The 11,195-nt window shown below is 37.6% G+C and overlaps 1 protein-coding gene across 1 annotated transcript in view; it reads right to left on the reverse strand.

Annotated features, from left to right (window-relative positions):
• The window catches only part of LOC124308762 (protein Skeletor, isoforms B/C), a 68,573-nt gene extending 58,499 nt beyond the window's left edge, over nucleotides 1-10,074 (reverse strand). Inside the window, exon 1 of the mRNA XM_046771782.1 lies at nucleotides 9,612-10,074. Coding sequence (XP_046627738.1) covers nucleotides 9,612-9,678 — 67 coding nt within the window. The 5' untranslated portion in view covers nucleotides 9,679-10,074. The remainder of the gene's footprint in view (nucleotides 1-9,611) is intronic.
• Nucleotides 10,075-11,195: the final 1,121 nt, after the last annotated feature.

Consider the following 11,195-nt stretch of genomic DNA (forward strand, 5'->3'; position numbering starts at 1 on the left):
ATGTAAACCGTCCCTAAATTTTGTGGCGAGCCCTTAATTGGCGCAAACTACTGATTGACGCCCATGGTTGGGGAGTCCAACGTTCCACCCGTACGTTTAGATTTAATTGTTTAGTAATGATTAGGGTAGAAAAACGGCCTGTACCGTCTGAACCAAAAATTGTGTTAAGAGAAAAAGTTTTTCAAAAAATTTCCACCAATGTTGTCATGCAAATGACAGTGAACAGAAATGAAACAAAATCCCTAACGCGTAGTAGGAATGTATCTAAGTAAATTCTAGTAACAAAAACTAAAATCTCAATAATTTAGAAAAAGGTTTTATGATTAGAACAATCAAAACAAATGAACTCTAGTGTTTTAATCCGATTCTAATGGTTATTTGGGCTCATGTTGATCATTGAACAATTTGCCACGAATTACAGTCAAGAAATTTTATATTATAATATGATACTTGTAATTTGTTAATGTAATTGCTGATGAACTTCTATTGTAATGCACTTTCAAAATCTATGCTTATCGACTTGAGGGATAACTATTTGTAAAGATCATTTAACTGATTTACGTCACGTAATACTCCTACCTTTACCGACCGAACAAAGTCACCGTTTTTCCTCGAAGAAAGAGCGAATCGTCAAAATTTGAACCCTTTCCGTTCGTTTGTTTATTTAATATAGGCAGAAAAAGGGTGAGTTTGCTCAGTCGGTAAGTGTACGAGTACTAAATGACCTCAACTTGCCGTGTTACTCAAAATTGCTCAAATTCATACCGATTGCATAGTAGTGATATTGTTTCATCCACCTTCAATATTATTAGTGAAAATAATATTTCTGGAGTTTTTTTGAACGGGTTTTTCTTTTTTCATAAGTTTTGATTCAAACTGTACGGCCGATTCACCCCTGATCCAGAACTATAAAATTTATTCTGCTACTGTGTAGTTACGTTGAGGCCTGTAGGAAAGGTAGATATTTATAAAGTGCTGTTAAGATTTAAAGCGATTCTTATTTTGTAGTGTGAAAATTTACTCAAGTTTTGCGTAACTTTGTATTTAAATTTGCTGAAGAAATTTAAAAAATGTCTGGCTAAGTAATTTCTTCTGTCGAAAAATCACGTATTTCAAATGGAGTATATCGAACATTTTGATCCTAAGAGAGAACTAAACAGCCTGTCATTTTATCAAATCTTTGCCAATGTGATAGTTCAATGAAAGTTTTGTAAAATAAAAAAAAAAAAAAAACCATAATGTGGTTGGTTGCAGCGAGTAAAAACTTTTATTTCCACTGCAACGAATGGATCAGAATCAGTGGCGCAAACTTCACTGAATGCGACATTTCAAAGGAATTATTAGTTAAGGAATAATACGTATGGGGAATCCAGTACAACTAAAGCACCCTCCAAGTCTTAACAATTTCAATTTTTTTCGCTTCTGGTATTTCACGACACCGTGTAAAAATAACATCACTGATTATTTTTTTTAATTTTAGACCCCTGTTATCCGCACTTCTCAAAAGCAAAGTTTCGGCAATTTTTGTAATCCAAGAATGTTTAATCCATGATACTTCGAGATTGAAAATACACATCGACAAGAACAACGTGCGTTACGAAATTTCATAATTTATCCCTTAGACTCTCAGACAAAGAATTTTTCATCTGCGGTTGTGCCGTTTGTTGTATACATCAATTGTTTGGAGTACGGTCTACTGACTGGAGAATTGATTCGATTTCATCTGATGCAAAAATCACGCTGTGCGTCAGAAAAACTGAAATTTGGTATAATCACGCGTACCGATATGCATAATACAATAATATGTATACCTATGTGCTTATTACCGGTTACTTGATTAAATGGTGGATTGATTACACGGCTCATAATCAGCTTCGCTAAATTTTGAAGGGCACGAAATTTAATGAACTGCTAACAATTATCCTTGTTCATTATTTTATTGTTCATTATATTATCCGAATGCAATCCTACCCGCCGAAAGTGAGTCATAACTAAATAAGAACTGTAACATAAAGTTTAAGAAATTTGTAGCCCAAGTAAGATTCTTAAATAAATAAAAATAAATTGTACAAGAATCATAACAAAAGGCAATATACCTATATAAACTGGAAAACTCAGAAGTTTGTAAACGCTGCAATAAAAAGAATTGAAATCTCGTTCATTGGCTTGTAGATTGTTGTCTGCTGCGAGAAAAAAGGATATCCCATAATCTTAGATTAGCGAATGATGCCCTCGAACTGAATTACTATTTAATTAATCCTATTATTTTAGATATTAGAATATTATGAGCTTTGTGTTGTCATTCCTAGAATCTCCTACCCTCCAAGAATATTTGAACGTTAAAAAGGTCTGATGTACTTGATAAGAATTTATAGTGTTATTACCCCCTCCTCTACATATTGTACATTTACGAGACATATAAGGGTAACAATTTGGTAATCCAAAAGGTGAAATTTAAGAACGAGACTCTTTTGTATTATCCAATTGGATTGTGAACACAGAAATAAATTACCCACTCACTTATTTAATCAGCTTCGCTATGAATTTTGGTTTGCGCATTATCCTCTTCAACAAGAATGATAGAATTGTTTGAATGAATTTGATGAATCCGGCCAGTAGATAAGAAGCAGCAAGCCCCATTTCTGATTAATTGGAATCGAATCCATTCGTCAGTCAAAAAGCAGTACCGCACCAATTAAAAAGTATGCCACAAATGACGAAACTAATAAAGGCATCTACAGTCTGAAGTACTCAAAAATAAATGATGACACTTTGACATTAAAAACATTATAGCTTTCGAATCATTGAAGATTGTACCGACTTTCCTGGAACAATTTTGTAGAACCAAAATTCGAAGATTTCCAAGTAATTGAAATAACAATTTTTCCATCTCAAATCCGTTTTTTAATAGCCAAAACATTGTTGAGAAATCGTGAACTTTTTTTTATTAAAAAATTGGATTGATAACTGTTCCAGTGACTTGAATTTATGTTATTTTTGTAGATACGATTTTTACATGCCGGGATACCATTGATTTGAATTTCTTGGATCTTAAAAATTACCACATTATAATTATTGAAAGCTCTGAAACAGGGGCCCGAAGGGTAGATACTCTTACTGTGGTACAAAAAAAGTCCCAAAAAGTTCAAAAAACCAAGGGAGTTCAGTTCTGGAGTGTGGTCCTCGAGTTGATTGTGACCTGGATATCCTCATACACTCCAAAGAGACGAAGTGCTTGCTCGCGTATCGGTATACTTTACTTTAAAATCTTACAAGTCCATGTACGCAAACGTATATGAATCTTTGTCAACATGGTCCTCAGTCTCGAATCTCGAATTTGCACTCATAAGAAAGGTATCTCAGGTCGATCTCGCCGATTCGATTTCTTTTGTAATATGTTATAGGAGACTAAAAAACTAAACGACACGTATTTATTTCACCTGCCAATAAACACTTCAAGGGGATGAAACCACCCTCCAAAGTAAGGCATGTCAAGAGGCGATTTGGCAGTTTCACCCACAAGAACATAATATTTTTTAACCAATCCAACTGTAAAAGTTTCCTCATAACGAGAAATGAAAAATGTAATTTTCTCAATCAGGGAAGTCCAAAAAAAAAACTTCCAAATCCAGGGTGGTTTCACCTCCTCAAAGTGTAAGTTTTTAGTTTACTATAAAATATGGCAAAAGAAATCAACTCGGAGATATCCGTTTGAGATACCTTCCTAGTCAATTGATAAATCAGATAATGGTTTCTCTACCTCTTATCGATTTGGGGGGTGGGGGATCGAAGAGGGGTAGAAGTTGTTCTGCACAAAAACGCATTACGCTTGGAGATAGGCCCATGTCGAACAAGGACGTGATCCTCTTAGCACGAGCATTATACTTTTCAAGTGTATTCCACAAGGCAGCCATCATTCCTGCGTGTAAGTATGCAGTGTCTGCGCACATGGGCATGCGTATACAAGCCGTACCTTACGTATATTATCCATCAACGTGTAGATACATGGACGTATATCTATATTCGGGGACTACAAGTGGCTGAAATATTTTCTACCGTCCCGAGTAAGCGGGATTACTTCCATTTGGCAACACCCGCTGAATTCGACTTCCATGGGTTCCCGTACCGTCGATCACGCGTTATATTATACGGAGGAGAAAATCACTCCTTCCCGAAATAATCGAGTAATAATGATATATAAGGGGCTCGAGTTTTCCTTTTAGTCACTGAAATCGAACGTTTTCGTGACTAGACGTCATCGAATTTATGTTTTAGCGACCCTGGAATGTAATAGTGCAGATAGCAGATATAATCGACGTAACACATAACCTCAGGCCTCCTTCGAGGCACCAAAACTTTTGTCCAAAACAGTTTTTGACTATGACTTAAGGTTCCCGAGATGTTTGCTCATCACACTCGAAATGGAACACCCTGTATACATGCATAATATGTGTTGAAATACTGTTAAATCGTATAAATTGAATTCGACAGGTCACATGCCAGATTCTGTCAAAAATTTTTGAATATTACTAATGAGATTCACTATCGTATTCCTGAGACTATAAAAAATTTTTAAGCTTGGACAACCTAATGGTTAGTGCAATCATGCCTAAAAAGTTATAATATCACAGACAAGCGTGGCAGTAATTTTTATTTCACGAATATTTCACATAAATATCCCCACTATTTTCCAATAAATAATATCAATACTTCAGATCTTGTAGATTGGGAAGAGTTCTTCAGCTACATATCTATACGGTGTGGAAGTTCGTTATTAATCAACCTTGGAGATTCATGTGACAAATTTTTTTTCACAAATTCAGCATCATGTCGAAAAATATTAACATTCGCTGAAAAGATCTTGGAAACTAAGACTTTCACAGAGCATTTTGTAGCTTCTTGACCAGTTATGAAAATTCCGGCTTCGCAGAATTGTTCGTCTGCAGGATTGCACAAAAATTTCTTTCAAGGAAAAAAATTTGGAATTTTAATTACAGTAATTGAACATTAAATGTTTTTGCGCAGTCACAGTACGTGTAGTTGAATACATACGCGATGACTCGACGTTTTTTTCCTGTATATTTCGTCTTACAATCACTGTTTCCATTATCCAATACGACTTTCGCTTCTTTTGATAAGAGTAACTGAAAGGAAAAAAAGGTGAAGTCAAGACGACCTGCGGCCGCAGTTCGCAAAGAATATTGACACGTATCGGTCTTTCGTACAGAGACTGAACTCTGTCGACTGGAGACCTCTCAGCTGGGTTAACAAAAAGAGAGAAATCGCCAAGAACTTGGACGAAAGGTACACAATAATGATCGGCCTCATCGATACGGTCATAGAACGAAGGTAACAGTATAATAATAGAGTTGCAAAGTTAACCGAACTAACTGGATTCACTGGGATCAAAGAGATTTTTACTCAAAGGTTCAAGGAAGTTCCGTAAAAACTGCATCTTCTACGGATAGAAATTTTCTCTGATTATTTTATCCAGTGTTTGTTTGTTACGTGCATAGATAAGAGTGTAGACTACGAACCAATAACGATTGATATAATTCAAGAATGAGAAAGCGAAAGATAACGTAGGTTGAAAGCATCGATTTACTATAACAAACTGCACGACAGTACAGAAAAGAACATACAATATTTTGATGGATCTATCGTGAATTTATTTTTTATGCCGATCCGTAAGTGGGTATCGATTATCCTAGCTTCGGACCACCGTGCCTTCTCGTCGTTGCGTCCCGTTGTAAGCCCCTACTGCAATGTTTTCACAAGGACCCCCCGGAAGCTGGGATCCAACTGTAAGCCCGATAAGCTGCTAAATGTGCGCAATTTGAGTTCGAGGATCTGCAGAAACAATATTCCCTACTTGAACCCAACTAATACTGAGTTTAGTTTGCGCTTGCTATCAGATCCACGTCTACGAAGGGGCAGTGTTATAACTGCTAAGGGACGTGGGTGTATAACCCAGAATAATTACGCCGGTGATGATGGCAATTTGATGTGATCCATCATCTCATTTTACCAGATTTTACAATATTGTTATAGATTAAGGTGACCAGGTCAAGTTTACTTTCCATCTCAATCTTCCCGCCCGCAAACAAATTACTGTTTTTTTCTGCGATCAGAAAGAATACGGAATCTTGCTTAACGATTATATGAGTTACCGAGACTTAGCTTTGCAATTTATTTACACTGGTTTGAATTCGCATTGTTACTTACGGAATGGATTCCTGAAATTGCAGCTCAATACTTCGGGGCCAGCGTATGAACAAAAGTTACTAACCTACACGAAATACCAGTTATTTTTCTAGCTTGACATCGGCTCCAACATCAGACTTTTGACTGCATTTAATCGTCTTCGACGAAAAATTGGAGTTCTTAGAGATTTGTCCTCAAGAAAAACACCGTGCAAGTCCTACTATTCATCAAAGAGTTACCTAATATTGATGCAGCTCTTAACTGGTACTATCCTTGGTCCAAAAGACTCGTAAACAGCTTTCTCGGGTGATGGACTTGTATTGATCGGGATGGCTGATCTTTACTGGATGAAAGAAACTCAGGATTGATGTTAAATTCGGAAGATAACCGTATAACGGCAAGCTCAATTGTGTACAATGACACAGTGGTTACATAGTGAGTATCATGATGGTACAGTATCACGACTGCAGTTGAAACCACTGTAAGGACGGTACCATTTTGTGCCTGTGCACAAGATTTTTAGAGAACAACCGAATTCGAGGGTTACTTACTTTTGCCACCTGATAGCGTATTGCTAGTCGTCAGAAAGTGTGAATGTGAAGTAAAAGAATTGTGAATCTTGCGAGTGATGAAAGTTTACCACCTTCAGGCTTTCGACAAATGTGTTTTATCATGAACGAGCAATAATTTGATTGATCAAAAACCAACTCGTATATTGTTACACGGGTGTAATCTGTGCAAGGCGTGCCGAGCAGAGGCTTTCGTTGGAAAGTGATGGAATCGGTCAAGCGTGCAAACGATAAGTCGGAGTCTTACACATGATCTCTTGGTCTCGGGTCTACAGTTAAACGGCACGTCATTGAGCGCGTCACATCAGTGTAACGTTCTATTGTAGATCAGTTAGGTCAGTACAAGAAACACGGACGATGGGTGAGAGTTCTTGACGTAGAAAAATCAGGCCATGTCTCTTGCTGTTGCAGGGACTTCACTGAGATTGCTTAACGAATGCTGATACGCGCTGTAAAATATTATTGTACATGCGGTACGGTTTGTAAGCTGCTGTAGCTTCAGTGAGTAAATGATAGAGACATGAGAGAAAAACTATATCGGGTACAGTTTACACAGTCATAGAGACAGAGAGAAGACGGACAAATGGTAAATCAAAATTACCGTATCAGCAAGACTTGATCGGGCTCATTGATTCAGAATATGTATCAAATTCTATTGTCCGAAATTAATTGCCATTACTTCTCCGTTTTTTGTAGTAAAATTTGAGGTGCCAGAAATTTCTAGCCTGTTAATTCCATGTAAATCGTTTAAAGGATGCAAGGGTTGAACGACTACCTGCTTCCATCTATGAGAGATGATATGGAACGTAGAATATTACAAATTTCATCATTCAAGAGTCCATAAATCGGTCAACTTTTAAAGTAGCATTCAATACCAATTTCCAGGTTATATTTGCTATCACAACAAATTTAGCGCCCGGCATGTAAATTATTTATGTCAAGTTAAAAATAATTAAATCGCCACAGCATTGTGATAGCTCCTTCTCAAACGGTACCATGAATTTAGAATGCAACGTTGTCAAAGTTTGGCAGAAAAATTTCAAACCATTTCACGAAACTCGTGCAAGCGTTCACTCTTTACTGCATCAGCAAACTATTGTGATAAAATTAAAACTTCATAATATCTATATAAATAAATTGACCCTCAAGAAGAACCCTCTACAACTGTCCTGACGTCTATAGATTAATACTTTAAAAGTGACTAAGAGCATAGCGAAGGAATGAAAGCGAGAGATAGAGAGAGAAATCAAGAATGATAGCTGGTCTTAATTTACCTCTCGCCTAATCTCGACGGCACAGACGTTCCGGAGTAGCTAGTAAGTTTGAATTCATCTGAAACAGCGAGCGACGAACCTGGATCCCCAGGGTAATAGTCGACGTTGCATCAACTATCGGAAACTTGGCGGAAACTATTCGCGGTTGTAATGGTCTCGATATAGGGGCCACAGTGTATTTGATTTAGTTGCGAGTGAGGAAATGAAAGGGTAATAAGTTCCCGGTGTCTATGTTTTGTCCTTTTGATCGCCATTAACAGAAGCACAACACCATCTTTGTGTACAAGTTGAAGAATAGCTTATGCACCCTATTTGCCAAATGTCCCGAGATAACTTTATACGCAAAATAAGCTGAAAAGTGACGTTTTCCCGCCAGTGGACCAACAATACAGCCTCGCTACCATTTCAACGTTAATATGCTCGAATCCGATGTCTGCATTCTTTAACGTATGGCTCAACAAGAACTTGAAAAATCGTGAGATTGCATGTAATAGTACATGATACTGTTACTGTTGGGTGTTTTCATTCGACGGGTATATTATCTGAATCCATCATAGAGGTCTCACTGCGTGAATATATTTTGGCACACATCACTGTAGTGGTGACGATAATCATCAAGGAAAAGAAGAAGAGGAAGAAGATACTAATGAAAATAAACTCAGAATGCAGTGACAGTGATTGTTTTATGTTTCTAAGTTTCTGACACAAGCACCAGTGAACTTTCAATGAATCTGAATTCAAATCGGACATACAATCGGATCACAAAATCATCGATATCAAAGTGATAATTTAGCGTTTCGAAGGTGCAGTTAAAGCTATACTTATATCCTTCACGTAGGAAAAATTCACAAACCACGAATTCGAACCGAGAAAGCCGAGCTATCGACGATTTTAGTGCAACCACATTATTTTCTTTTTACCTATGCCAAATAATATACCTAGTCTATCAAGCTGATTCATTATTGCTTAATTTGTTCGTCAAAAAATGGATTGAAAGCTTTCGAACATTAACTTGCCTCCAGATTCCCTTGCAGTTACTCGAAAAAGCACTGTAACGTTATACATTGCAAGTGATTCGGAGTATACTTTACACTTGTAAACAAAATGAAGTTCATCGTAATTCACAAAGTACAGATAAACACTTACGTTAGTTTTGCAAAAACTTACAATGAATGTTATCCCTACTTCTCGAATTACTGATAAATTCAAAACTAAGACTAACATTTCTCGTGTTTATCATGTAACGTCAGTGGGATATTTTTTGCGCCAAATTCTAAAGGATAAGCCATATTTGCACTACACACAACACTCGGCATGTACTTGCACAAACGTTGGTGCTGCTTATTCTGGAAAAGTAGCACATCAGTCACGTAATAGATATTAAACGTGACAAAAGTGTAAACAATTTTGGGTCAGTTAATTCACGAAAATTTATTTGAAAAACACATAAAAAAATAAAATAAAAAATCCGTAAAGCTGTACGGCTTGTTTTTAGATGTTCAGAGTTAGAGGTCACAGTTTCAATGTAAGACTCATTGTTGATCGCCGAATTATGGGTACTTACCCAAGTCCGGTATGAAGAAAACGCAAAATATAAGGGCAGAAGTGACGCGCAACCCCGTCGCCTCCATTTTCTGTTCTCCAGTTCTCCGCCACTACCACTACCAGACTCTGATCCCGTTCCCGTTGATGGTGCACGCACACACACGAGGCTTACCCGCGCACTTACATCGATCTGTAATCGAAAAAGTCACCCATTCGTTACCATTGAATTAGTTATTCTTGTTTTTTTTTTTTTTTCTTTATAACTATTTTAGTCGGTTTTATTCATTTTTACTTTCATGTTCACAACCGGATGTATCCGGATTTTTATTATACTCATCCTCACGAACTATATACATCTTATCTGTACGTTGATGGAAGTTATTCTACCATTTCCCCGTATTAAGTATGTCACAACAATCGGTGTTCTGTAGCCAAAACTTTGTTCTGCGAGTATTTTTCACACAGAATTCATGATGCTAAACAGCTCCCACTGCTCAAAAACATTCTACATATTTTCTTCCGTTTAATTACCTTTACCAATTGTTACGGTAACGCGACTGAATAATCATTAGTAAATTTATAATTTTTATGGCATAATTTTTTTTTTCTTTCAACAAACAAAAAAACAACAAACTAATATTTTTGTAGACAGTGTAAAACTGTTCAACGTAAACGTTCAGTGGCAAACAGGTTGAGCCTTTTAATTCTCATTCTCTACTCTGACGACAAAACGCCGATGTAGATGACGATTTTTCACCGAGACCGTAAGACTTCTCAGCTTAATTGTAGTAGCACAACATTTTTAACAATAATACAGTGGTTTAATCCGATTGTTATTTTGAAAAATCGATCAAATCCATTTTCAAACATTTCGGCGGTGTTCTTGAGGTGAATATATATATTTTTCTGTTTTTGTTTTCACTTTGACGAAAAGTTGAAGAATGAAAAATGACGGAAATAAAAGAAAATTAAAACAAATCCGTTAACTCAGGAAAACTGCAGGGATACTGTCAACAAGGCTGTCAGACGAAAGTGGCGGGCGATGCGAGCAGAGCCGCTATACCTAGTTGTTCCAGAAACCACTGCGCGTCACGCTACGAGCTTCGGCCAAGAAAGGACTGAACACGGTAGACGGGACATGTATTGGCTTGGTGGAAAGCTCCGCCCTTCTACTGAGGAGTGGGAGGACTCTGCGGAGGGCGAGCTTGCGCCCTCGTCAGAACATCTACGCGTGGCACAACCCCTTCTTCGCCTTTTTTCCAACTGTCTTTAAGCTCTCGCTGGCGCTCGATGCAATATAAGCTCTTAGGCCGAGTTTCCACTGCATTTTGCCCAGCCAGCCCCACGGTGACTCGACGCGCCCTTGTGGCGAGCGAATATTGTTTCATACATAGGTAGACAGGTAAGTATAACGCTGCACAGTTCGCATTTCCGTCTAACGCGCATACATTACCCGGTACACACGTGTGTCTACTCTATGGAATACGCGTAGTTCTCGGTTGGAAGATGGCCGCCGGCGTGCAGCTGGTCATCGCCAAGAGATATCCGGAAGCACTTTGTGCCACTTGAGTTTTCTGCAATTTCTCGAAAAGCTGTCGCATCG

Source organism: Neodiprion virginianus, chromosome 1, assembly GCF_021901495.1.
Source record: "Neodiprion virginianus isolate iyNeoVirg1 chromosome 1, iyNeoVirg1.1, whole genome shotgun sequence".
NCBI classification, from domain to species: domain Eukaryota; kingdom Metazoa; phylum Arthropoda; class Insecta; order Hymenoptera; family Diprionidae; genus Neodiprion; species Neodiprion virginianus.